Source organism: Colletotrichum higginsianum, chromosome 1 (genome assembly GCF_001672515.1).
Source record: "Colletotrichum higginsianum IMI 349063 chromosome 1, whole genome shotgun sequence".
Taxonomy (NCBI): Eukaryota; Fungi; Ascomycota; class Sordariomycetes; order Glomerellales; family Glomerellaceae; genus Colletotrichum; species Colletotrichum higginsianum.
Genome location: NC_030954.1, coordinates 3,150,963 through 3,177,267, shown reverse-complemented (window position 1 = coordinate 3,177,267; position 26,305 = coordinate 3,150,963). Strand labels below are relative to the sequence as shown.

Below are 26,305 nucleotides of genomic sequence, written 5' to 3'. Positions count from 1 at the left end.
AGTTGGCTTTCGGCTTTGCGAGTTAGGATGTTGCTGTGAACTGTCTTGTCTTCGTTCTGGAAGTACCGACTTGTTTTCTCAGACAATGATCTGAGATGATAGGCTCTGCTCTACTGATCTGGACGAGAGTCGTCGACGGGAATGTATGATGGTTAGTGAGTCTGAGACGGAGGACGATAAGACTGGGAAGTGAATACGAAGTAGGATACCTGTGGGTGCTCATAAATGCCCTTGTGTACTTATTGCAGCAGTTATAAAGCCACAAATCATGTTTAAAATGATTTGGAAGTACTGAAGCAGTTCTTGTGGATAAGAAGTGCAACATTTATAGCTGAAAGAGAGACGCGATGAACCCGCCGAGGCGATCCGCCGAGGCGATCCGCAATGGATACGCCCACCCTAGGTAAGCTTTCCTGCGCTGTTGGCCCATACTGCAGATGACCCAATAAATTTGTTTCGTTTACTCTTTGAATCGGGGTTGAATATGTTTTGAGCATTCAACGATCCGCAGCTGTCACCGATTCGAGGTTCATGTCGCGGAGACAATACCCGGCGCACTCGACAAATGGTCGGCACTTTGACGGCGCCGAAAACCGGCCCCACCATCCGGGCCCCACAGTAGCTTTTCGATTGAAGATGCTGCAGCCTCTTAATGACATTCTCGAAAAACACTCTCTCCAGACAATTCGTTCCGTCACCACAACCAATACCACCGCCCGCGGTTTGTCCGTCAAACTACAATCTACAGAAGAGCGAAAACCCATAATCAACCACCTATAATGGCGTCTTGCCGCATCCCTGCCCTCCGGCACATTGTCACCTCGTCGGCACGCGCCTTCCGCGCCTCGAACCAGCGCCGCTGGGCCCAGGTTCACGACGTGCGCTTCCTTGCCACGACCCAACAGCCCCGAACCGTCGTAGAGAAATACCGTGCCAAGCTCGAGCAGAAGGCGCGTCAGGAGGGCGTCTCCACCATTGACGAGCTCAAGGCCGCCTACTCGGAGAAGATCCAGGAAGAGAAGCAGAAGGACGCCATCTCGGTCCCCGGACTCGATAGCCTCCTCAATGACGAGCCCGCGCCGAAGGCGATACCCACAACAGCCACCGGCGCATCTGAAGGCGGCGCCGCCCCGGCTAATACCTGCCAGCAGAAGCAGCCGCCACTCCCCGGCTCCTCGGGCAACGGCATCAAGCCCCTCGACGAGATCCTCGACCTCCCCAAGGTGCGCGAGCTGCCCGACAAGGAGCTCACGGCGATCTGGCGTCTGCGCCACGCCTCCGACCCGACGAGCCTCTGCGCCGTGATCCCGACCCCGGCATACCGCATCATGGAGGCTCTCGCGCGGCAGAACCCGCAGTTCATACTGCCGGTGCCGCACGAGCAGCAAGGCGCCGAGATCCACTTCCTGCAGTGGGTGTTCGACAAGGCATCGCGGACGGCGACGGTCATGTTCACACAGCTGGCCGAGTTCAAGGCGCGCGGCGAGTACGCGCAGCCGCACACGACCATCACGCACCACACGGACCTGGCAGACGATAGGGGCGTTGTGCTGATGCAGGGCAAGTGCTTGGAGGACCGGGGCGTCAAGACGGCGCACGCACAGTGGCTCGTTATGTGCCTGCAGAGATTCTACGGCGACGCTGAGGGCAAAGAAAGGGCGGCGGAGAGGCAGAAGCTGCTGGAGTGGTTCCGTACCGGCGACGAGAGGTTCAGCGTTGAGAAGCTGCTGGATGAGGCTGAGCGCATCGGCTGATTTACGGCTTGACAGAGGAGAGGAAGGGGGCGTAGCTAAGCGTTTTTGCGCTCGTTGGTACGATACGGAAGATTCGTGGTGCGTCCACGTGTGCCACTTCGATGGGAACCTGGAACCGGGAGCGTGTTGACCCAGGCTAATTCATCTTTGAGATGAGTTTAGAGAGTTAGCCTCGAGAGGGGTTTTTTTGGGGTTTCTTTTTGTACAAATGATCCGATGGGACTTGTAGAACAACACATATATACCACATTTCTATTGCCCTGTAAGATTTCTCCTCTGGGGTGAATCCGCGTGTCAAGTGATTGTAGGCAGGGGAACTTGTATCGGAATGGGAGTGATGCTGCTCTGAAGGCTTTGTGATGATGGATGCTGTTCTCAAGAACATTTCAAATTTCACTCAGGCGTAGTCTATGCAGTCGAGAAAGCCTGGCACTGTCTCGTCAGGCTGTGCAACATGCCGTATTACAGACTGGTTGGGCTGATTGGTAGTTGGTGGATGAAAGGCAGGCCTCATATAACGAACACAGTTATGATATCAGATACGCCTATGGACAAATCCTGGTGCAATATACTGCGATAATAGAAAATTGTTGTCTGTTCTACACCTACCTACAGAGGCAGGGATACTGGCAAAAATGGAGGATGCATGGTTCATAGCCAGGCGCAACTGCTGTATTGGTAGAAGCAACCTCCCTCTTCAGCTTGAACAGAAAAGTCCAATCTACTAAACTCACAACACACATTCAAGAAGTTCTAATTCTCATCCTACTCCCGTATCGTGTAGTAACCTAGCTGTTACACCTGCTCCTCCGTTTACTGAGCTTATTTACAGCTGTGAATAACAGCCGGACGCCTTGCTGAAGTGCTTTTGGAACTGCCTTCTTGCCGAATACTCCACAACTCGCTCAGAATCGAATTTTTCGAAGACAACGGTGAGGCGGGTGCCATGCACAATAAGAATAAGCATGGCATAGTGTACACGAACGTACACGCAAAGCAGGGCCTAAAGTAGCAGTCCTCTGATACATCACCACTTCGACTGAGAACAAACACATGGATAAAAACACATTAGAGAAACATGGATTTTCTTCAGCCCAACTGAAGTTGATTGGCCGGTCGTCATGTGGTATAGCCACCAAAGCTTGTATCTGATAGGTTGTGTACATAGCACACTACAGAGTCTCATTTTTGGGGGTAACAAAAGACTGGATGGCAAGCTCGACAAAAAGATGCTGTGGCATTTCTGTTCGAACAAGTGCGAGACAGCAAGCTTAGTCGGGCGCTAGGTTCTCGTTACAATCCATCACTCACATGAACTATCAACAAGCACTTGCTGAGAGTAGGAATAAGAGACTATTTTCCCGTCGAACGTGACGTTAGCTGGTTCAAACTCACTGGGTAACGTACATCACCAGTCAAGTCGATGCCGCAAACTGTGCATATTGAACCAACAGACCCAACGTTGTTTCACTGGGAGGATGTCAGTTGACGGGAATAGAGACTAGCTAGAAAACGTCGCATTAGCACAAGAACTTACCCGACAAGTGTGAATCTAGGATATCGCTCAAGTCCATGGCCTCGTCAACTGAGACCTAATGAAATCTATAAGCTGATGGGATGAAGGGGAATATGATGTACGACAGTACGAGGCAATCGATGGCAAGTCGCAAAATATACACCCTTCAGCACGGAACGTCAACCAATAATACCTGGCTAGGCCTTACTACGATTCTCGATCCCGCCAAATTCCAGCCCAGGAAACCGAAAAAAAAAAGGCTCAACAATCCGGCCAAGCCCAACACCCAACCGCAAGCTCGTGTCATGATGCCATCTCCTCCAGCCAAACCACCTCTCAACTGGTCACCGGGAATCTCGAGAATTGAGCCGTAAGAGGCACTCCGATCTTAATTGCTGTGGCGCCAAAGTCGAGTAAGCCGCCGCCCTCGCCAGCCCCGGACCCTCTCGGCGCCGGTGAGCAGCCTGACATGGCTCAACACGATGACAAAGTCTTGGCAACCCGGCCGCCGCCCCGAGTCTCCCAATTGAACTAAGACAGACACTCGGGTGCCACCGAGAAACAGAAGAAGAAGAAGAAGCATAATGGAGCCATGCCCGACGCAGACAACTGGAAATGGATCAAGAAGCCACCCGCCCAAACGCTCAGTCTCAGCCCCGAGCCCGAGCCCATCTCCACCCTCACTTCCACCATCAACCGTCGGGACTAACCTTCTGAGCCTCAACTTCACAACGCATCCGAGGACAAGGTCTCTTCGACAAGCCGCGAGCATTACACAACACACAGTGTCTCTCGACCCTGTGAGAATCCCATCCGTCGTCATCTTTTCCGAAAAAGAAGAAAGCCCGTCCTCCCACAAATCCGAGCTCCCTGCCGCCGCCGGGTGGCAACTCCTCCCATCCAGGCATGCCCCTTTCCCTCCATTTTCAGACTCGATACACAACAAGCAGGAGAAGAAGAGTGGGAAGATAACAAAAACAAAAATCAAGCAAAGACCACAGGTTCGCCGTCTCGAAACTCTGTCTCATTCGGCGCCTCATCCCAGATATCTCGCACCAACCCCCTCCCCCCCCCCGGAAAAACAAAATAACCAAATTTCTAGTTGTCTCTTCTTGGCGCTTGGTTGACTTGACACCCCAAACCCGTCGCTCAAACCAGCAAAACATCTCTCACCCATCTCCATCTCTTCTTGTCTCATCCCGCAACGTTACCCGGCTTATCCCTTCCCCTCCATCGCACAATCTCATACCTACTCTCATGACTAACCCTTCATTCCCTCAACGCTTTTGCCGGGCATACTCCGGGTTCCTCGAGCCGTGTCTTGGCAGAGAGAATACCCAAAACACGACACGACACATCAAACACACGCCAGAGAGAAACGACAGCAACACCACACAAAGCGGTCATGCTCATGAAGAAAACCTACGCCCAAGTCCAATGTTCTGAATCGCGTCGCCCTCCAAGAAAGAAAATTTTGAAAAATTGGACCGACGCGTGCCCACTGACCGACCGACCGACTGCGGACGAACGCGCAACACCCATGGAACAATGGCTGTTCCCGCTCCTTCGTTTGACAACTCTGTCTCAAACTACCCACAGCGGACAGGACGCGCAACGGCCCAAACTCCCACGCAACACATGCAGACACCTCGAGACTGAACAGGCCAGGAACCGGGTTCTCGTCACCGCAAACATCATTACCGTTCGTCGCCACGAAGTTAACACAAAGCCAAAAGATCTTCAAGACGCCTGTCCGAGACAGGGGATTATGGTATCTCGTATGTACAGGCTCCTCTGAATGTCCAGCCAGGCATGTACGCACCTACACGAGCCGTGTGTCTGCCTGCCTGCCTGTCTGTCTGTTTGTCCGTCCATCCGTCCGTTTTTATTGCAATGTAGTCTCCCCTCTCTGAACGCCCCTTTCGCAGTGGAATCCGGAGCACACAAGTTGTCAGCAGTCCTGACCATGCTTGGGCCTTGAAGCATCTGTGTGTATTCCCCGTATCCCCATGCCATGCAAATGCAGTTTCATGAAAAGACCCTCCCAAGGAGGAAAAAAAAAAAGACCAAAGTGGAAAGAAGACCGAAAATGCAGTGGGGAGAGACAGATGGATAATCCTGAGCCCATAGAGACAGACATGGAAAGAAAACAAACAACCCGATTCTTTCATTCAATGCGCAGCGTTCGCGTTGTGCCCCGTCAAACCCGCCTGGGAAGTCCCATCCTCTTTTTCATAAATGTCTGGTTGTGCGAGAAAAAGAAGAAAGACGGAAATATGCCAATAGGCGCAATCTTCGTCTGGTATCCAACAGTCGCAAAAAAAACGTTGTCGACAAGAAGTTCGTGCCTTGGGATATCTCCAGAAATGGAGACGCCCCTCTCAATCATTAGTGAAGTTGGGATTCCATACCCTCATGCCCAACCAACGCCAGTGTGTGAGAGATCTCTCTCCGTCGGTGCCCCGATGCGCTCTCTCACATCACTATGCAATCCTTGTCGTCGCCACTCTTCTTGTTGATCTTTCCACTGCGAGGCGGCGCAACTTCCATAGGCGTCCCGCCGCTGACAGCCGCCTCGATTATAGCAAGCCTCTGTTTTGCACGTTCGTCGCCTGCGTCGGCGGCCTTGACGTACCATACATTGGCCTCTAGGATATCGCGCCGGCAGCCGATACCCATTTCTGTGAAGTAGCCTACAGCGTACTGCGCCTTGACGTATCCTGAAAATTCCAATGTTAGCGTCTTATTCCTACACATCTTCTGGCCAACGAAAGATTTTTCTCGACATACCCATTTCGGCTGAACGGCGCGACCATTCGTAAGCCTCCTCCTCGTCTTTTTCCAGGATTGGCTCTGCACCAACCATGTACCACGCGCAAAGACCCATCATGGCCGCCGCATGTCCACGCTCGGCAGCGCCAGTGTAAAAGTGCACACTCAACGCGGGATCCCGAGGACAGCTGAGCTTGCCGTGTTCGTAAGCCTCTCCCATGCGGAAATTGGCTTCCGGGTGACCCAGCTCTGCGGCAGCGGTAAACAGCTCGGCTGCGTAGACCTCATCCTTGAAGATGTCGTCGCCATATCCCGTCTCATACAAACACCCTAGCTGGTAGGGGGCTGCGCTGTAGACGGAATCGGCCGCCTCAGCTGCAAGCTTCATCCACTTGATACCTTCGCGGTATCGCTTCTCGCCTAAATCGCCAGACAGACAAGCCTTGCCGAGCCGGGACATGGCGCCGGGATGACGCTTCGATGCAGACATGCGCAGGAATTGGACGGCCTTTGCAGGATCTTTGCGACAACCCCATCCGAACTCGTAGCATAACGCAGTGCGGTATGCGGATTCGGCGTGGCCATGCTTTGCGGCGAGAACAAAGAGGGGAAACGCCTGGTTGTAATCCTCCTTTCCCTTGCTAAACAGACCAGAGGCATATCCATCGGCGAGATAGTATTGGGCAAATGGGTAGCCGCCGCTGGCAAGTTTCTGAAGAATGCCCTTGGCCTCACGGAGGAGGTCGTAAGGAGTCGACGTAGATGCGTTCTTGGGACTGGAGTTTGCTTTGCGCGGTGCTTGCTCGCTCGTGTCGAGGCCTTGTTCTTGGGCCGTGGAGATCAGGAAGACAGCAAATGAGTACTGGATGGAGAAATCGTTGGTCTTCTTGACGTTCTGGCGATACATCTCAAGGGTCTTCTGAGAACTGAGAAGCGAAGCATTGTTGCCGACCGCACTCCTTAACTGGTTGTTGTCGAAGCTAATGGGGGCAGGAGCCGGTTGCGGGTATGGCACGTTCAACAATTCGGCATATGATGCTGGCCTGGTTTCCGGGGATCTTCTAGTACCGGACGGCGTGCGCATCTGGGACCCCCCGGACATCAGAGCTGGGGAACGTCCTCTAGGCGTATAGTCCGAGATCGCAGAGTATGCTGATGACGGACGCGGCATCGAGGTCCTCCTGGCGAACCCCGTTGGCGTCAAGTGACGGTTGACGGGCGTTCCGTCGGCGTTGAGGCTGGGGTTAGAGGACGATCGACGGGTATCGAGTTCTTGGGGGACGCTCGAGACGCGGGGAGGATACTCCTGGTGGTGGTAGTATTGGAACATGGGAACGGAGTGGTTCCCCGGCATGTTGCCCTCCACGACAGAGCTCTCGGGAGACTCATCTTCCTTGTACTCAGATAGCTCATTGAGGCCGCCAGAAATGGAGCTTGCACTCGTTGTCGCAGATGATTCTGCCGATGCTTGTTGTTGTGTAGTGCTCGAGGTGGTGGTGGCCGACTCTCGACTGTGGCGGTTGCCATCTTGCACCCGCGGTGTGCTGCTGTGTGGGCTGAAGCTATCCGAACCCTGTGTGTGGCGCTCCCGCGGGTGGGATTGCTCGTGACCAGCTTTGTTGGACGCGAGGGAATTCGCAGGATTCAGGTCCTCGGGCTCGGCAGTGTACGAGGGGGAGGTCTTGAGTGGAGGCAATGTCTGTCGTCCCGGGGACCGATCGTAGGTCTTGTACGTGTCTTGAGGAGGGGTCGGTACGTTTTGTTCTCGAGGACGATCGACTGTAGAGAACTCTGCTTGATAGGGTTGCGCCAACTCAATGTTCGCATTCGATGGCTGGGCCCAGTTGTCGGCTTGAAAGTTCACCCTGACTGGGGAGGCGGGGGCATCCCGAATTCTTGCCGATACTGGATTGCGGCCCCCATCGTCGCCGAAAGTCAGTCGCTCGGGTGACAAGTGCTTTCGAAGATGATTCGGGCTTGCAGTCGGAGACATGACGGGCGGCGTAGAAGCCGTCGCAGCCGCCATTAAGCCGTGGAAGGATGGGAGCTTGTTCGGTCAAATGTCTGTTTTGCAGGCGGTGATGCTCGGCGGACGATTCGACTGGAACGTAACGGTGTCTTTTTCACTGTGTCGCAATTCTTGCCGTCGGCATGAGCAGTGGCGAGAGCCTCACTAGACGTTTCTGTGAGGTACGCCGTTGGCGGCGGCGAGTGAGGCAGGGGTCGAAGAGATGGTCGTTTGGCGGATGAAGTCTCTCGTCTAAGGTGGCACAGGCAACGGCGACAAATATGTGTAGGAAACTGTCCTGTGTGCTGCGTGAATGGATGAGCTAGAAACTAGAAGGAAGAAGTGGAAAAAAAGCAGATTAGTGGGAGCAGCTCCAGGGCAAATGCCAAACCACCGGCGTGTATGAGTTATTGATCGAGCTGAATACTTGTAGACATGGAGTTGAGGTTTTGGAAATGGGCCCTTGGCAGCACAATGCGTGGTGGCATGCTTGACTTGTTATGTAAGTCAAAGACGGGGGAACCTGGGAGACGAGGAAGAGGACGAGACAGCGGGCAGCAGCAGCAGCAGCAGCACGACCACCACCCAGGGCAGCACGCCAGAGGAGATCCCAAGCACCAGCCCACCTGTTCTCACCCACCCAACCCACTCTCGTCGCCCACACAGCCTAGGGACTGATGCACACAAGGCAGCCCAGCTCTTTGGCACAGCGCTGCAGCAGGCCAGGGCCTTGCTCGGGTTGGGCTCGCCCGGATTGGATGGCATGCTTGGATGGTGCCTTGCTAGGGGGTGCGCCTGCTTCTGTAGTGCTTGGGAACGAGGAGAACCAGAGGGACACTTGCACCAAAGGAGGGCTAGTCTCGGCTTGCCAGCGAAAGAGGGAGGGCTGACTGACACTCCAGCCCGGCCGCTTACAAGGCAAAAAGGGTTAAGGGAAACACGAAGCAGGGACAGGAATATACGGGTGCCAGAAGGAGAAAGGAGGGAGGGATACGTACAGTATGGCGGCTCCAGGCATCCCAGAGTTGCGGCAAGCTGAGCTACCGGAGAAGTGACGTCGTCTGAATGGGCAACAGTTGACGGATGACCAGTCGACGTCTGAGCAACGGACGGGGGAACGATGGGTTGAGAGGGGAGCAGAAAAAGATGGCAGCGGGAAGAGCAATGCCGAGATTCAGACAATGACAGCGGACAATGGGATGGTGCAAGGGCACGAATAATGTAGTTCAATGTTGAATCTTGTTAGACCGGCGCCGTCACCTCTGTGCAGCAGCTCGGACCTATAGAGGAGAAGTGAGCCTCGAGTTAGCACAGGGCTCTTTTTCTCGCAAAGCCCAATTGCTGCAAGTGGGTGAAGAGTGCCTAGAGCGGCCGAAGGGATGCGGTGCCGGAATGAAGAAGGAAGGGTACAGCGACAGCGGGGGAGGCCGAGTTCGTCAGGGTTGGGAGAGGAGAATGGGGATTGATGAAAACAGATGGGGGGTTTGTCGGAATGAAAAGAAAACAAAATGGAAGTAAGGAGGTAGCAAGTGCAAGGCACAGCACAGAGAGAAACACGTACAACAACAAGTGAAGCAGTCAGCAATAAGAGTGCCAAGCTGACGAGGCAACAGCTTGGCCGGAGCCCTGGAGCTGGAGATTGAGGTGAAAATTGAAGTTGAGCCAGCCGCTTTTTGGCTGAAGAAGGAACAATAGGCCATTCATTTCGTGGCTTCGGCCGCAATTATCTCATGTTCTCACGTCCCTCGCAGCCAACTTCCCCGGCACCCCGCCACGCCAAACGTAACGCCCTGCGGTAAGGTACCTACTCGCCTACCTATTGTGATTGGGGTGGCGTTCATTGCCCGAAGCGCTGCAGAGCGGATTGGAATGGCGTCTACTGCGCGGCGAGGGAGCGTCTCAGACGGTGTCTGATCTTTTTTTCTTTTCTTTCTCTATTCCTGTTGAAAGATTTACCGACCACAGTGTCCGGCCCGACACTTACACTCTGATCATAATCACCATGTCCGATATGGAGGGTCTCCCCTGCCATGCACTGGACTTCGAAGGGGTGAGGCACCGTCTTCGGGGAGGTTGGTCGAACCGATGATCAAGTATGGTGCGGTGCAGTGTGGTTATGCGTGCCATGGACTTTGGACGGAGCATGGGCTTCGACTTCCGGAAGATGCACTTTCGCCTTCCTCCTGCGGACGACCCAATGCGACCTGCTTGCTCTGTGTGCCCGAGTGCCCATGAGCAGGTACTGCCGACGCAGAATTTGTGAAGGAAGGAAACGGAAGGAGCATGTGTTTGGCCGTGTTCTCAAACCGCTCTTCGCTCTAGCCCATGCCTACCTCAAACATACCTACCTGTCTAGGTCCGTAGGTACGCAAGCGTGCGTGGAAGGTACATTCCTCACATTCCTGCCTGCTCTTCAAAACAACGATGAACGTACGGCGGCCCTCCTCAGGAATTTCTTCCAGGGCCACCGGACTCGGTAAGTAGAGAGCACGGTGTCTTCCATCTTGCCCCTCCGCCGCTACCATGGACAATTTCCACCACCACACACTGCCACTCTTGCTCGTGCTCGGCATACACAGACGGCAGACCCGGACGGAACTCCATCAGCGCCAACTGCAGATTGCCCTCCCGACCCCAGACCGGCGGGCATGGCCAGTCGTTTTGCCACTGTCAAACCCGTCTCGCAACGCCGCAATGCTGGCATGCCAACTCGAGTAGCCGCTCAGAGATGCCTGTTCTTGGACCCCGGTGAGGCAACTGGAACACAAAACATGTACGTCAAACCCGTTCGCCGATGGGGCGGGATATCATACCCTCCAACTGGTTCACCACATCACAATCCGCCGAAGAGGTCGGATGCTCAGGATCCCATTTCACTTCGTCCCTTTTCGCACTCGCCAAGCCGTCTCCTCGCTGCCTCCTCACGAGTCACTACACGTTGGCGAATGGATCAATAAAATGTCGTTCGTTTCGCCCTGAATCGAGGGGGTGTGCCCAGTCCTCGGTCTTCTATTCGCCTCGCTCTTCTTCCCTCGTTCCCACTCGGATTCGTGCCGGCACATCAGCCCCTTTCGGCTATTTGCCGGGATATCAGAGGCCTGAAGCACCAAGTCGCAAAGATGCGCGTCTCCGAAACCCCTGTCTTCCTCCCCTTCGCAGCGGCGTGAGTCCAGGGTGCCCTCACTTTCCCCGCTACGAAGCCCTGTGCAAAAGAGCACGGAAAAGAAGGGACTTCAGGGTATCCTCCAGGATCCGACATGATCCCCGCAGGAGAAAGCCAGCGAAGTTCGAGAACCTGTCAGCAACTTGCGATACGCAAGCACATAGAATTAGAGGGAGAGTAGCAGCCCTTGCAAGACTTGCTTCGTGACAAGACTCGGCATGACGACTGCTCTTTGCACATCCCGTACCCGCACTTCCCGTGTTTGTTTCGAAACCTTTCCTATCTCGCAGCTCGTCAATCAAGCAATCTTTGCAAGAAGTGTATTCCGAATTCGCAGCGAACCATCATTCATTCCTCCCGGCCGCGCGAATCCTCTGTGGCTACAATAATACAGAGAAGTGAGCAGCCTCGCATTGTAGACAGTGGATGGATGCATGGCCTGCCACTTTTGGGCATCTCCAGCTTCACCGTCTCCGCCGTTCCATGAATATTCAAGTGGATTCTGGTCAGCCCCAGACCCCCAGCAACCCAGCGCCCCAGCGTGGGTCCGATGGCCAAATCGGCGAGGGTTGGGGTCTAAAAACGATGGCCGCGCTAGAAGCCCTGCAGCCACTATTGGAAAGACTCTGAATAGGGGAAAGGGGGGATGGATGGACGAATGGCCAGAGGGACTCCAACGAGCACGCTGGCGGCCGGGCTGGCCGGGGCCGTTTGAACTGGGCGCAAAGACGACAAAGAGCTGTAAGCGAGAACGCAGAAGCGCCGTTGGTTCCGCCGCTGGGTACGCCTTGTCGTTATTTCCATCCCTCAACCTATTCGTATGATAATCGGGGACCTGTTTGGAACCGCGGGATTCCACGAAGAAAAGCGGGTGCTGCGGATTTTGCTCGTCATGTGAGGCATCATCCAACACGATGCTGTTCGCGAAATCGTGTGTATCCAGGGCATGGATTACCGAATGTGCCATTCGCCCTCACACAGGACAGGCTACCTTGGATCACCACAGCTGATCCACAACTGTGCATTGCCAAGTCGTCCGAGCTCGGCGCCCCCTCCCACGCCTCGGTACGTCTGGAAATCCCCCTTTTCCACGCTGGCTCGAAGACTCGCAGTCACTCCTCACAACCGGACGGGACTCCTGGCGCAGCACGGATTTGCTTGCAGCCTTGAACATGTTCGTTCCGCCGCTCACTGCGATTCAGAGTTGGGAGTATGCAGACCGAGTGAAGTGTGTAAAATTGTCCCCCGCTCCGTACCATGACGAAGACGCATCTGTCGCTTGCCTCTGGCTTCGAAGCTCGGGCTCTTTCCGGAATCCCTAGTCTGAGCCGTCCGAGGGTCCAACGTTAAATGGTAGTGGGTCGCGGCGGACATCGCGGATCTACAACGAAGTGTGACTGCAACCATTAAGGCTTTCGACTCCAATCGTTGTTGGCTTTACTGTACCCCGCATAGCACAGGCGCGGAAGTAAGGACCCCAGAGCCTTGGTGATGGTTCTGTGAAATCGTCGTCGATTGGCAAAATTCCTCTCACGGCTCCCACAGCTCGTCGGAGCGCCTGCAGTGTGCTCCGCAATCGAAATGACGACGCGAAGGCCCTCTTAACGCTGTATCGAACGCCACCATGAAAAGTGAGGATAATAACGATCCTACCATCCACTCACAACCTTCCGGAACATCTCAGTAATGAACTCAGTAATGAACTCAGTAGTGAACAACGACCAACGAGAATGTCCCGAGCGAATCAGAAACAGGTCCATGGGACTTCGTTTGGCCTTGTGTAAATTTGAACCTTTGATATCTGGACCAGAAATGGTGTCGACTTCGCCTCGCCCTCTACAGGAGTACTTAACCGCAATTATTGACCGCCGCCTGGGCGTCTCGTACTGCTTGATGATGAATGGTCTTGTCAACCCAACGAAAACACCTCTTTTAATTCCCTTTCCCGAGTCAGGCCGGCGCCACTCTGGTGTCAAGTCAGCCGCCAGCGTCTCGACTCTCAACTTGGTGTTAAGTTAATGTCCACAGCTTCTCACGACGAACCGACACCGTGAGTTTTGGAACCCTTGGCCAACATGACAAAGGACACACAATTGTCTTGCTCCTTGCTCGTCTGTGGTAAAGCGCATCCAGGTTGTTCAATCCTTCTTAATCGCGAAACAGCGCGCCCCGCCGGATTACACGACAGCATTATGTTGGTATGCAATCGATATTGGACGCCACTTCGATAGAGTCTAAGCCGGAAATCGGCTTTCAACGTCTCAACTTCGACATTTTCCGGCTGAATTATGAGACGAACACCCACCTGGTCGGTCTGATGAGGATAATTCAACCGAAGTTTGACAAACCAGCCGATCCCTGCTGCAGCCTATCCTATCTCGGAATATCAAGCCTTCTGCTGGCACGATGGGCTCAATGTGGTCGGCGATCTTGATTTGTAGCCCTCAGAAGATGGGGGTTTATCAGAGCCCACATTTCGTGGTTGATCTGCAAACCACCGACAACCACGAAGCAGTCTGCTCCAGATCTCGGATAACCCTTGAGGCGACAAAGTGAAAGTTCAACCCTACGATTCGGCAGGTTGACGGCCTGTAGCATATCCGTAAGGCTAAACGCAGATATCTGCTGGCCAGTGCCCCGGGAAAGGAGCTCGAAACCTTGGACGCGATGGGGCAAGGACCAAGAGAATGTGACTGTGGATTTCCCGATAACGACACAGGGTTTGAGTGGGCGTTTTGGCGGGAAGTCTGATTAGCTTTACATTCCCAGCGGAGGCTGCAAGGGCTGCGAGAAGCCGAGCAGGCCGGGGCCGTGGCTCCGGCTCGTCCTGCTGTCAAATCTGGAGCAGAGGCGATCTCAACAACGACGGTGGCAGCTGCAAGTCCAGCATGCTGGGAGCAACCCGAGCAGGGCAGGCGTGCATGCCACGGATGCAGATAAAACTGCCCGACGAGGCGGGGGGGGCATCCGTAACTCACGGCGACGACAAGGGATACATGCCAGAAAGCCACGAAAATGGGATAGGGAAGCCAGTCGGGAATGCCATATATCGATACGGCGAGACATTCCTTGGCAGGCCTTTGTGCCCTCTCAAGACACGGAAATGTCGTTGAGGCTGGAGGAGCCTACGGCAGCAACGGTGATCTAGGTACTGTTGAGTGCCGTTCACACGCTACAGTACTTTGACCCACCTAACAGTCGCCGGAGCCGAGGCGCCAGCAAAAGAATCGTTCAGAGAATGTGAGGCGCGCCGCATCCGAGTATTTGTTTGCCGAAACGTCGAAAGGACAACATTACCCGGCTCAGGAAATTTGGATGTACATCACAGACTGGACGAGCTGACTATAGTCCAATAGGATTTTTTCTCAATCAGAAAAAAAAAAAGGGAAAAAGCAAAGCTTCCTTCTTTGCGTTTGTGGCCTCTTTCCTCCAGGCTTCCACAACCTGTTTTTCCCCCATAAGCCCTGGCATCATCTCACACACACACACACACACACACACAGTACTGGTCAACGCTTAGACGTAGGTGTAGGCACGGCACGGGCGCAGGCACAGGTGCAGGGCCAAGGCAAGATGCAGGTAAGCAGAGACAAACTCTCTTTTTGGTCTGGTGGACATTTCGGAGGCTTGGGAGGCAGCTGGTCGGCGGGGCAACAGGGGCTTGAGCTTTGAAAATAGCAACCCTGGTCCTGCATGATGATCCGGTTTAGACTACGCGGAGTGGGTAAGGTACGAGCGCGTACCCAGTCAATTCTCGAATTATGAGTGGACCAGTGTATTCATCCTGAAGATGGATGGAGTTATGTCTATTCCACTCGTTGCACCTGTTCTGTGACAACTGGCAGAGTCAAAGAAGGCCATCAAAATCAGAGTTGGTACAAGGAATTGTAGAGCGGCGTTGATGGGAGGTCCCTCCCCCCCCCTTTTCCGAGAAGAGAGAGAGGCCTGCGGCGGGTCTGTGTATTCGTATATCGTAGCTAAACGTGGATGGATGGTCGAGGGCCGTCATTCGCATGCCACTAATGCTAAAGCAACCAATGTATTGGTGGATTGCAAACCGAGTACGAATATCAGTACATGCATGCGTGGGTGGAGGGTGAGATACCTTTGCGGTACCTTCCCAAGGATCCATGGGCTGAAATTCAGCTGGTTGTATCTCCCAAACGAACCACCCCCTGTCAATAAACCGAGGTATCGACCAGGTCGAGCCCACCCTGTCTTTAGTTCTTAATTCTCTCCCCATGTCCCTCCTTCGAGGACGGTAGAACCACACTTCATTGCGTCGCCCCGATGGCGACGATGGGTTTCATGCCGGAGCCTCGAGAGAACTCCGGCAAAGGCGGGAAGTGGTAGACCGGGAAAAGTAGGTATGTGGTAGGTATCCGTACAGCGGGCAGATTGCAGCGCAGTGATGCCGTTGGCCACTCACGCTAACAATACGAGGATCGAATGAGGCGAGGGTACTGCTGGGCTGTGGCGGTTTGGAATGGGAATAGAAAGACGGACGGTACCTCTCCTGGGCTTGTCTCTGAACTCCTTGGAAGTTGGAACAAGTACATCCATCTTCCAGTTTGCCTGTCATCTGAAAGTACAGACTAGCAAGTCAGACGATTCGAACGCCGGACTGTCTTCCCCTATCCTGCATCTTTGTCGTGTCCCAAAGCAAATTCGTCCTGTGTGCCCATCCCTTCGTCCAGGGCGCCCTCCACCAACCCAAGAGTGAAAGGAAAGCGAAGGCGTCACCGTTGCCCTGTTCTCTCTCTCTCTCTCTCTCACACACATCTCGACATCCCCCCCTTCCTTCTCTGCGGCGCATTCACTCGTTCCTTCTTCCCACTTCTCTCTTCCGTTTGCTTTCCGTCTTCGTGGAGAAGCGGACCGACTCTCGTTTCTTGTTGCTCATCTCGGCTCTACGAATTGATAGACCTTGGCAACCCCAACGGATTGATTGACTAACCGACGTACACAAACTACGGCGGCATCACTCAGAACGAGAACGATAGGCAGAATAGACGGCCTGAGGACGAGCCACTGCGGAACAAACAGGCTGAACTTTGCGCGCGATCGTGCAAGTTTGCCAGCTCGATCGCTCAACACACTGCACAACCCATCGCTCACCCAACCAGCAGTGCGCCTAGGTACCTACTTACCTGACCTACCTACCTACCTTGCCACCCCAGCCCCCCCCAAAATCCCGCGCCATCAGCCCAAGCACATCCAACTATCGAAACATTCGGGCGATTCCTGGACTACCTACATTGGCCTTGCTTTGTCGCCGATCAACGATTACGTCCGCGACTTGCAAGAATCACTCGCCCATTGGCACTGCGGTTTCTTCAAGCCTCGCTCTATTTTTCTGCAACTGCGCTGTAACCTTCATCCAATCCTCCTCAACCGTACGGGTCGTCCTAAATCCGGTTCGCCTACCGTCTCGCATCGGCTCATCTTTACTGTTTCTTCGAAACGACTCGCGGCACCCTGGTCCCAAGTTGTGCAGGGAACAAGCTGGAGCGCATAAGCCGTGCGCATCTTGCTTCGGTAGGCGACACAGAAGCGACAGCCAGACAGCAACTAGGAAGGCGAAGATTGGAAGGAAGACGGTGTTTGTGAGAAAGAGAGGAGAGAGAAAGAAAGAAAGAAAGAAAGACAGTAAGACAGAAAGTGAGAGGAACAAACAGAGCGACGCTCGCCCCTTGACCGGTTCATCACTTGTGGTCTCGACCAAAGTCGGTCCAGACTGGGATTGCCCGCGACCATCCCGGGAATTTTTGAGTTGCGGCATCGCGCAAGCACAGGGAAGCAAGCAACAAGTCGCAGCCACGCCGTGCTCAAGGAGAGCAGCTGAGAGCAAAAGCCATTGCACTGGCAACTTCCCTGCTTCTGCCTTGTTGTCACGCCCGCACCCGACGTGGGTTCGCTGCCGCAGAAACAGAGAAAAGCTGGGTCGAGAAAAACGGACGGCTTCCTTATTGATTCGCCGTCTCCCAAGGAACAACCCCCCCTCCCCCGGCTGGTCGACAGGGGTGCGCCCGCCTGCACAATCCACAAATCTTGCCCGGAGGTGCTTTCCTCCCAATAACAACTCCTGTGAGTATGACCTCTTGCCAAACCACCTGCAGCAGTCAGATCCCGTCTTTTTGCCGCTGTTGTGGTTTCTTGACTTCACTTCCACCCCCAATACCGCGGTTTTCTCCATCTCCCGTCATTTTGTTTTAAACTTCCGTATCCTTACGAATCGAGCCTGGAATTGTCTGTCGCCTGTTTCATACTCGCGACAGATCAAGGCTGCTCCATTTCGGAAAGGGTGAAGTCCCCCATTCTCCTCTCCTGCACACATGCTTCAGCTCCCTGTAGAGTCAAGGCTAACGCACAACTTCTCTTAGGACCATGTCTCTCCCCGACAGGCCCGGAGCGAGCTCTCCTTTGGACAACAGAAATGCGTACAGAAACTCGCCTTCGCGAAGGACCCGTCCTGGAGATGTCGACGCCGACGGTTACTATCCTGTAGGAGGGCGACCTCAACATCAACGTGGGCAATCTGCGACTTCCTTCCCTGAGACGATCTCGTCTCCTAATACCAACACAGAGAACCAACCTCTATCCCCGACTTTCGATGCTCCCGCTTCAGGACCCTCGACCGCCGAAGAGCCCTTTCAGAGGAAGAGAAGCCTAATCCGACCCGAGCGACGCAGAATCGACAAGGACCACCCCAACTACTACTATCGCCAACATGCTGCCAACATGAACGTCCTGCCCTCGGCCACTGGAAACGACCCGATAGTCGAGGACATGGAGGGCACCACGGATGTGTCAGGGCGCTCGCAGACGAACGATAACTACTCGGATGCCTCGCCACCGAGAGCAACAAACAGCAGGCAAAACAGCGGAGAGGAAAAGAAGGGCCCGACTCGAACCAAGACGAAGCGTTTGAGCCGCCACAAGTCCGGTAAGCTCACTAAGGAGGGCAAGCGAAAACAACAGGTCGAGCAGATTCGTCCCCCGAGTTTCTGGAACGTCTACTGCGCAATCATCACGTTCTGGATGCCAAACTTCATGCTCAAGTGCTGCGGCATGGCATCCAAGGCCCAACAACGAGCTTGGAGGGAAAAGATGGGCTTGGTTAGCATCATCCTGTTAATCATGGGCTTCGTTGGTTTCATCACGTTTGGGTTTACTCAAGCGGTTTGCGGAACGCCTCCGCTCCGTCTCCAGGTCAACGATGTGTCTGAAGGATACATGATTTTCCATGGAACCGCCTACGACCTGTCGGGTTCTCGCCATCCTCCGGCCGACGGTGTGCCCATGATCAACAGGACTCATGGCGCAAACGTCTTGTACGACTTGCCCGAGAAGAACGGTGGAAAGGACGGCAGTTTCTTGTTCCAAAACGTCAATGGTCGATGCAAGAACCTCATCACGCTCGCCGACAATTCGGATGTGCCAACGAACAGTAACGGCGATCTGGCCTGGTACTTCCCTTGCACCGTCTTCAACCAGGACGGCTCATCGAAACCCAACCTGACCATCCCTTACTACCTTGGATGGGCCTGCCACACCACGCGTAAGAGCCGCGACACGTTTTATCTTGACTTGAGCGGCGCCGCAGATGTCTATTTTTCTTGGAATGACATCAAGAACAGCTCCCGCAACCTCATCGTCTACTCGGGAACTGTTTTGGACCTCGACATGCTCAACTGGTTTAATACGAGCCAAGTAAAGGTGCCCGATCGCTTCAACGAGCTCAAGGACAAGAATTCGGCCGTCAACCGTGCCATTCGTGGACGCGACGTCACCAGAGCCTTTCAGGGCTCGGCTGATAAGCAGATAGCCGAGTGCTTCGAGGAGATCATCAAGGTCGGATCCGTCGATACTGATACTGTCGGCTGTATTGCCTCCAAGGTCGTTCTCTACTGCTCTCTCGTCCTCATTCTGGCCGTTGTGTTGACGAGGTTCTTCCTTGCCGTCTTCTTCCAATGGTTCATCAGCCGGACATACGCTGCCGCCAAAACGTCACAGAGCGGAGACAAGCGCAAGCGCAATCGTCAAATCGAGGACTGGTCTGAGGACATCTACCGGGCACCCCCCAGACTCCCTGGTGATATTGGAAGCAGTGTTAATGGCTCTTCTGACCGCACCAGTAAGCGTCAAAGCTCCTTCCTGCCCACGACTTCACGCTTCTCTACCGTTTATGGAGCGGGCGCAGCGACACAGGCCGGTGGGAAGCGGATGCCTACCACGATGGCAAGCTCGGGTGCTGGCAGCAACATGCTGCATCCCAATGCCATGTACCGCCAGGGCAACGACAGCCGGACCAGTTTCCTCCGCTCAGATCCCTACACCAGTAACGTCAGCCCGACCGAAGGTCCCGGGCCGGCCGGTTTCATTCATGAGGCCGTCGTCCCTCAACCGCCTGCCGATTGGATGCCGTTTGGATTCCCGCTTGCTCACACAATGTGTCTGGTTACCGGTTACTCTGAAGGTGAACTTGGTATCCGGACGACGCTCGACTCCATCGCCATGACCGACTACCCCAACAGCCACAAGGTCATTGTCATTATTTGCGACGGTATCATCAAGGGCAAGGGTGAAACGATGTCCACCCCTGACTACTGCTTGTCGATGATGAAGGACCATACAATCCCCCCCGATGAAGTTGAGCCGTTCTCCTACGTGGCAGTCGCCAGCGGTTCCAAGAGACACAACATGGCCAAGGTCTACTCTGGTTTCTATGACTACGGCGCCAAATCGGCCATTCCCCTTGAGAAGCAGCAAAGGGTTCCTGTTCTTCTTGTGGTCAAGTGTGGCACGCCGGACGAGGCGACCAAGTCGAAGCCGGGTAACCGTGGCAAGCGTGACAGCCAGATCATTCTCATGTCTTTCCTTCAAAAGGTCATGTTCGACGAGCGTATGACAGAGCTCGAGTATGAGATGTTCAACGGTCTTTGGAAGGTCACCGGCATATCGCCCGACTTCTACGAAATCGTTCTCATGGTCGACGCCGATACCAAAGTCTTCCCCGACAGTCTGACGCACATGGTGTCGGCCATGGTCAAGGACCCCGAGATCATGGGTCTTTGCGGCGAGACCAAGATTGCCAACAAGCGCGACAGCTGGGTTACTGCCATCCAGGTCTTCGAATATTTCATCTCTCACCACTTGGCCAAGTCCTTCGAGTCCGTCTTTGGCGGTGTCACGTGTTTGCCCGGTTGTTTCTGCATGTACCGTATCAAGGCGCCCAAGGGAGCCCAGGACTACTGGGTTCCCATCCTGGCCAACCCTGATATCGTCGAGCACTACTCCGAGAACGTCGTTGATACCTTGCATAAGAAGAATCTTTTGCTGCTCGGTGAGGACCGATACCTGACAACTCTCATGCTTCGCACCTTCCCCAAGCGCAAGCAAGTTTTTGTACCACAGGCTGTCTGCAAAACCACCGTGCCTGACTCCTTTGGTGTTCTGCTTTCGCAGCGTCGCCGCTGGATCAACTCGACTATCCACAACCTGATGGAGCTGGTGCTGGTCCGTGATCTCTGCGGTACCTTCTGCTTCAGTATGCAATTCGTGGTGTTCATTGAGCTTATGGGAACCCTTGTGCTGCCTGCCGCAATTGCCTTCACCTTTTACGTCGGTAAGTAATAAACCATGAGTGAGGTTTGCCGGAGCTCGGCTAACAGTTTCCGCAGTCATCATCTCCATCGTTAACCAGCCCCCGCAGATCATTCCCTTGATCCTGCTGGGTCTCATTCTTGGTCTCCCCGCCGTGCTCATTGTCTTGACGGCGCACTCCTGGACCTACGTCTTGTGGATGCTGATCTACCTGGTATCGCTTCCCATCTGGAACTTTGTCCTTCCCACGTACGCGTTCTGGAAATTCGATGACTTCTCGTGGGGTGATACGAGAAAGACGGCGGGTGAGAAGACGAAGAAGGCCGGTCTCGAGTACGAGGGCGAGTTTGACAGCAGCAAGATCACCATGAAAAGATGGGCCGAGTTCGAGCGCGAACGCCGGACGCGCACCAACTACTGGGGCTCCAAGGAGAACGTCGTCGGCGGGGGCAACACCTGGACGATGCCCCCGAGTCATCAGTACAACGACGAGTACTACTCTGACGCATGAAGAGAAGAAACCACATGGCCGGGCGTTCTTGTTTGATGCATGGGGATACAACGGGTTTATGACGGGCGCTATCATTGTGCCTACTTTACTTCTGGTGATGAACAAAACGGGGGAAGGGTGTTTGCGTATAGTTGAGGCTCGGCACTTGTAATAATGGGAGGAGATGCCCGGGGGTGGATTGTGTCGATGTCACCGTGTTTTCTGCCAGAACCTGATTAATGTTTTCCAACACCTCGCAGCTCCAGGCCCGCACTGTTCCTCCTTGGCTCTTAGTGAGGGCGGCTGTGGTGCACATTGGCTTCATGGCCGACCTTCCCACAGAGTGTCCGACGTGATATCGGGCAACAGGCGCTTTGTGTGTATAGGACGAGTATTGCATGCACTTTCCAGCGTTGTACAAATCCTAGAGCGCAAATCGACTTCCCGCGCCCCCAAAACGGAATGATACTGCATTGTTCACACAACCACAGCCTCCTTTTCATTCAATTAATCGTCCAGTCGGATGCCCATCATAAAAAGCAAGTTGCCTATTGAGTGCGCGATAACTTCTCGGCCGAGAGAGGCCACGATGGTTTCTCGCAGCTTCCCCCTCCCATCTTACTGCCACACGCTTTTTGTTTTGCTTTTTAAACATGGACAACCAACCCCCATCCAGTCGCGAGGAACTTCCACTCGCCCACGGAGAGGTGTTACTCGCTTGTTTCGGATGTTTTGATGAGCGGATGCAGGGCTAGGAGGAACGGAGCATTTGCAGTTGGGCACACTCCCCCGAGGAACCTATTGCCTGCCGATCCCGGAGCTGCCACACGTGCGCATACATACACATGCACCGTTGTTATGTATTGAGTGTTTTTTTTAAACAATTTGGCCGTCGGGGTGTATTACAATGAAAGAAGCGCTATTATTACCAGGGTCGCGCAGCCGCATGTAAAACGGAGAGGGAGGAGGATCACAATGGGCGGGGAAGGGGTTGTCTGGGCAGCTCGGACTCTCTCACTCACTCATTCTTCACCCTTCTCGTCCAAAGCAGCATAGAACAGAACAGAGCTTACTCACTTAAACTCCATCTCGTCCCGGCCCGGCCGTCACGGCGATGACGATCTGGCCCAAGGGAAGAAGGGGGGATGAACATCCTCCAGACTTCAACCCCCCTCCCCCCCACCGGCCCCGACGAGGGACGAGAAGGGACAAGAAGGGACGGGGACGCATGGGCGGGCGGGCGGACGGACTGATCTTACTACACGCGGGTGAGACGGGCTCCCGTCAGGTAACTTGCAAGCACGACGATAACGAGAGACACCCAAGAGAGGGAGGCGGCGTGATATATGGATAGCACAAACACGGACGACGGCGAGAGGAACGAGGGTGAGGGGAGAAGGAGAAGCAACATAGGGGGGAGCGCGACCGTCGACGGAATGGTGCTGCAGGTAGCCGAGACATGGCCATTTCGACTATTCCCGTCGCACTCTGCAGCTGGCTTGGGGCTTGGCCTGCAAATGTCTCGACGCCCGAGTTCAGTTTCGCTCCGCGAGCCTTTTGCAAAGACACTTCTCATTCGCAGCCTCGGGACGAAAGGGGATATGGGACGGAGGTTGGGCGACTGGCAATTTTTGCCGCACGCACGCACGACTTTTCTCACCCGCCAAGCTCCATAGCGGGGATTGCGAGAGACTGGAGACGGGACGGGGGGGGGGGGGGGGGGGGGGCTTTCTCTCAGTCGTTTCTTTTTCCCTTCTCACTTCATATCCGGCGTGGTCGACGACCGTGGGACGGGGTCATATGCTGCTGCTACCCGAAGCGTAGCGCCACGAGTTTGGGTCGTGGACAGGCCGGCCGGTCGTGAGAATTCTCGGGTTCTAGAAGTTGGGTTTCGCCCGGCCCGCCCTTTGACTTGTTCAAAGAAATCCCCGAAATCAAATCTTGGCCTCTTGAGAAGGGAAATGAGTCCAAATGAGCGACTCAGTCGACCAACTGGGGCATCGGTCCCCGTCACCAGGTTCATAGCAACGAAGATGGGCACAATGTGGTCTTCCTTGTTTATGTTGATAAGGCTTCCGCCGAGTTGGCCAAAGGAATACAAGTTATTTCCCAATGGTCATTGTATCTTCAACGGTCGGCGGCCGGCTCCTTTCGTCAACCCGTTGGTCACGGTTACTCTGATTTGTTCAGCCTTTGCTGGTGTTGGTCGACCGAAATCGCTGAAGATGATACGGGCAGCGGCCAAAGCGACTGAACAGAGCACCACGCACCGTTGGGCAGTATAAATAATTACCATCCGTACTGACAGCGTGCGTCCGAGCCCCTGCGTGCTCGGCAAGGGGTCGGGATCGTGCAGGCAGCAAGTGAGGGCAAAGTCTGAGGGCACAAAAAAAGCAAAGGTGTGCGGAGCTGAGAACCGGTGTTACGGGGGAAACGAGTTGGCATTGGGTGATTTGAAATTCGGGGACCGCATGCCGTCGAATATGATTTATCACCTCAACCGGCCTCTAGTCACGCGGGCGTGGTTGGAAGGTGGGCACCGGTGGGTGACGGCCAGCAGGCTGTTTCCAGGGATTCGGACGCAGCCGGAGGCTCTTTTCGCTACGTTGCTGTACGGAGGGGCAGAGAGCTTCTTGATCATGGACGAAGTTGCAAGTTGGCCAGATGTTAGAGAGGATGTGCTGTAACCCGGACTTATGCCAGCTCCTATTGATTTATCTAGCGAATGAGGCGGCGGCGGCGAGCCATGGGAAGAGGAGAAAGAATCTTGGGAGGCTGTGTCAGACGGAACTTGTTGCGATGGTAAGCAAGATCAAACAGACGTGAGAGTGAGGACGCCGGAGGGGGCGCCGGGGTGGGTTTTCGGCCGCAACGGCGTGACGGCCAAGACTCAGACAGGGCAATGGACCACAGGGCAAGTGGCCAGTCCGGTTTTGGTGGTGCCGGATGGCAGTCGGTGAGCAGCGACGAAGTACGTATAATCTCTCTCCGGCGGCGGCCTGGTCAAGGGGTGGGAGCGCGAAAGATCTTTCCCAATCCAACCACTTACATGAACGGGCTGCTGGAAACCGGGGGTGGCCAAGGCCGTACGGTAGTGAGTGTAGACATGCCTCCGAGTGACATGTCATATCGCCCCGTGTACGAACTCCGCTGAGCGTTGCAGGTGCATTCTTCCCTCAGGAACGTATCATCATGATCTGAGGGGGCCCGAAGTTGAAGCGAAGGATGGCATGGAAATGCTCCCAGGCGAGGCTGAAGGCGACAAGAGCTGACCAAGGGTCCTTTGCAAGGGCGGAACGGAGGGATGGCTGCGACCGTGTTGTTGATTGGATTTGGGAGCAGGATGGTCTGCAGCGTTGTATAGGCTTGCAGCAGCAGGTTGAGAGTTTATTCGCACACTAGAAGCAAACCGGCACGCCGAGCCTAGGACTGAGTAGCTTCCTTGCGTTTGCTCATGACCAACTAGTGCGGTGCAAGAGTCAGTATTGGCCAAGCCGTTGAATGTTAACGTTAACTCGCCGGAACAACTCCTCTGCTGTGACGTCAGAGCACCTAGGTTGGGAGAAAGAGACAGGCAGGCCCACGAAATGGGGAAAAGAATGCCAACTGGGCATCTGAGGAGCGGAGCGGTGCTGGGCATGCCGTGGCAGTCCGAACATAAGAATGCATGAATAGACAGGCAGACGACAGACTCGCTGGCATGAGCGAGCGACCCCCCTATTTCCTATTTGTGGCGGCTCGCTTTGACGACCAGCAATCCCTTGAATCAAGTGCCAGGAAGGACGCTTCTTGTGCGACATGAGGTGGCAAGACTAGGCCCAGGCCCAGGCCCAGGCCAGGTAAGGCAAAGGAGGATGGGAGCTCCTGACAAGGGCGGGGAGGGATTGCTCATGCGTCCTTTACAGTAGCAGCACAGGGTAGGTTGGGTATCCGGACTGGGTGCGGGTACAGATATTACAGGATATTGGGCTCGTTGCGGCAGGGAACCAAGGTACTCTACTCCGCAATCTTGTTCCCTCGGGCGCTCAGCCTGGCACACCATTCTTCCTCGTCAGAGTCAGCCATGCATATGATATTGGAGGTGGCGTCCCATAGAACCACCGTGAACCCAATCCCATTCCGAGCGCGACCCAGACGGGTGTCCGTTTTACACCGTCACATACTCCCTTTCCTATGCAGAACGAAGCGGGTGACCGCTCGACGTTAGGACGGAGCCCACGATTGACGGATGAGTGGGAACATGTTCATGTTCGACTGGCACGCGAGGGGAACCAGGCCCCAGCATCGCATCGTGGAGGGGGCCGTTTCCCGAGAGACAGAAGCCCGACTGGCTGTGTCGTATCGCAGTAGCCTCGCCGTTATTGACGTATTGATTGGTGTCTGCGGAAGGTCAAGATTACGTATTGCCGGTGATCATATTGCCATCCGTACAGAGCCCGCAAATTATGAACATGTTGTGTTCACGGCAACAGATCATGGTCGCTCCTCAAAGCAGAGGCTAAGAGGTGGTAGGGTTGGGTTTGGATTTGGATTTGGATTTGGATGGATTGATGGGCGCACACACATGCTTCTTGACAGCGACAGCTTCCCAGCTTTACAAATTCACAGGCAAGGGCGACGGTTTCCCTCACCGGCGTCGAGCAATCACAATCTTTGCAGAGCTGAGGGTCAGACCCTGTCACAACATGCATCCCTAGGAAGCCTAGGTGCAAAGGAGGATGAAGGGATGCCTTGGGAGCCCGTCAGATGCAGTACCTCGACCTCCTGATAATGTACCTGTTGATGGCGTGATAAACGCTAGCACGACAATGTACTTCTCCCATTTCAGCAAGTCCCCCTTTCTGCCATACTCGCCCTCGCATCACCCATGTGTTCTGGGAGTGAGTGAAACCACTACAGTGCGCTGTACATAGGTACCTACCTACGTAGGTAGCCTGTGGTGCTGCGCTGCGCCGTTGCTCGCTCTATTCGGTTGGCGCGCCTTTCTCAGACCCCC

General features: G+C 54.6%; 6 protein-coding genes across 6 annotated transcripts; 5 read left to right on the top strand and 1 right to left on the bottom strand.

Annotated features, from left to right (window-relative positions):
* Positions 1–779: 779 nt before the first annotated feature.
* CH63R_00970 (ATP11 protein) lies at positions 780–1,754 on the top strand (the record flags this gene model as incomplete). Its single annotated transcript, XM_018295945.1, has 1 exon — positions 780–1,754. The coding sequence occupies one exon, from the start codon at positions 780–782 to the stop codon at positions 1,752–1,754; it is 975 nt and encodes a 324-aa protein (XP_018164307.1).
* Positions 1,755–3,578: 1,824 nt separating this feature from the next.
* CH63R_00969 (uncharacterized protein) lies at positions 3,579–3,979 on the top strand (the record flags this gene model as incomplete). Its single annotated transcript, XM_018295944.1, has 2 exons — positions 3,579–3,640; positions 3,811–3,979. The coding sequence occupies 2 exons, from the start codon at positions 3,579–3,581 to the stop codon at positions 3,977–3,979; spliced, it is 231 nt and encodes a 76-aa protein (XP_018164306.1).
* Positions 3,980–5,745: 1,766 nt separating this feature from the next.
* Positions 5,746–8,068, bottom strand: CH63R_00968 (Chitin synthase activator; the record flags this gene model as incomplete). The annotated part of the gene is made up of 2 exons (XM_018295943.1): positions 5,746–5,990; positions 6,061–8,068. The coding sequence occupies 2 exons, from the start codon at positions 8,066–8,068 to the stop codon at positions 5,746–5,748; spliced, it is 2,253 nt and encodes a 750-aa protein (XP_018164305.1).
* A 2,406-nt stretch (positions 8,069–10,474) lies between these two features.
* Positions 10,475–11,007, top strand: CH63R_00967 (uncharacterized protein; the record flags this gene model as incomplete). Its single annotated transcript, XM_018295942.1, has 2 exons — positions 10,475–10,526; positions 10,637–11,007. The coding sequence occupies 2 exons, from the start codon at positions 10,475–10,477 to the stop codon at positions 11,005–11,007; spliced, it is 423 nt and encodes a 140-aa protein (XP_018164304.1).
* Positions 11,008–15,503: 4,496 nt separating this feature from the next.
* Positions 15,504–15,812, top strand: CH63R_00966 (uncharacterized protein; the record flags this gene model as incomplete). Its single annotated transcript, XM_018295941.1, has 2 exons — positions 15,504–15,562; positions 15,668–15,812. The coding sequence occupies 2 exons, from the start codon at positions 15,504–15,506 to the stop codon at positions 15,810–15,812; spliced, it is 204 nt and encodes a 67-aa protein (XP_018164303.1).
* A 1,788-nt stretch (positions 15,813–17,600) lies between these two features.
* CH63R_00965 (Chitin synthase 4) lies at positions 17,601–21,330 on the top strand (the record flags this gene model as incomplete). Its single annotated transcript, XM_018295940.1, has 2 exons — positions 17,601–20,841; positions 20,897–21,330. 2 exons carry the CDS (start codon positions 17,601–17,603, stop codon positions 21,328–21,330), a joined length of 3,675 nt encoding a protein of 1,224 aa, XP_018164302.1.
* Between the last annotated feature and the right edge of the window lie 4,975 nt (positions 21,331–26,305).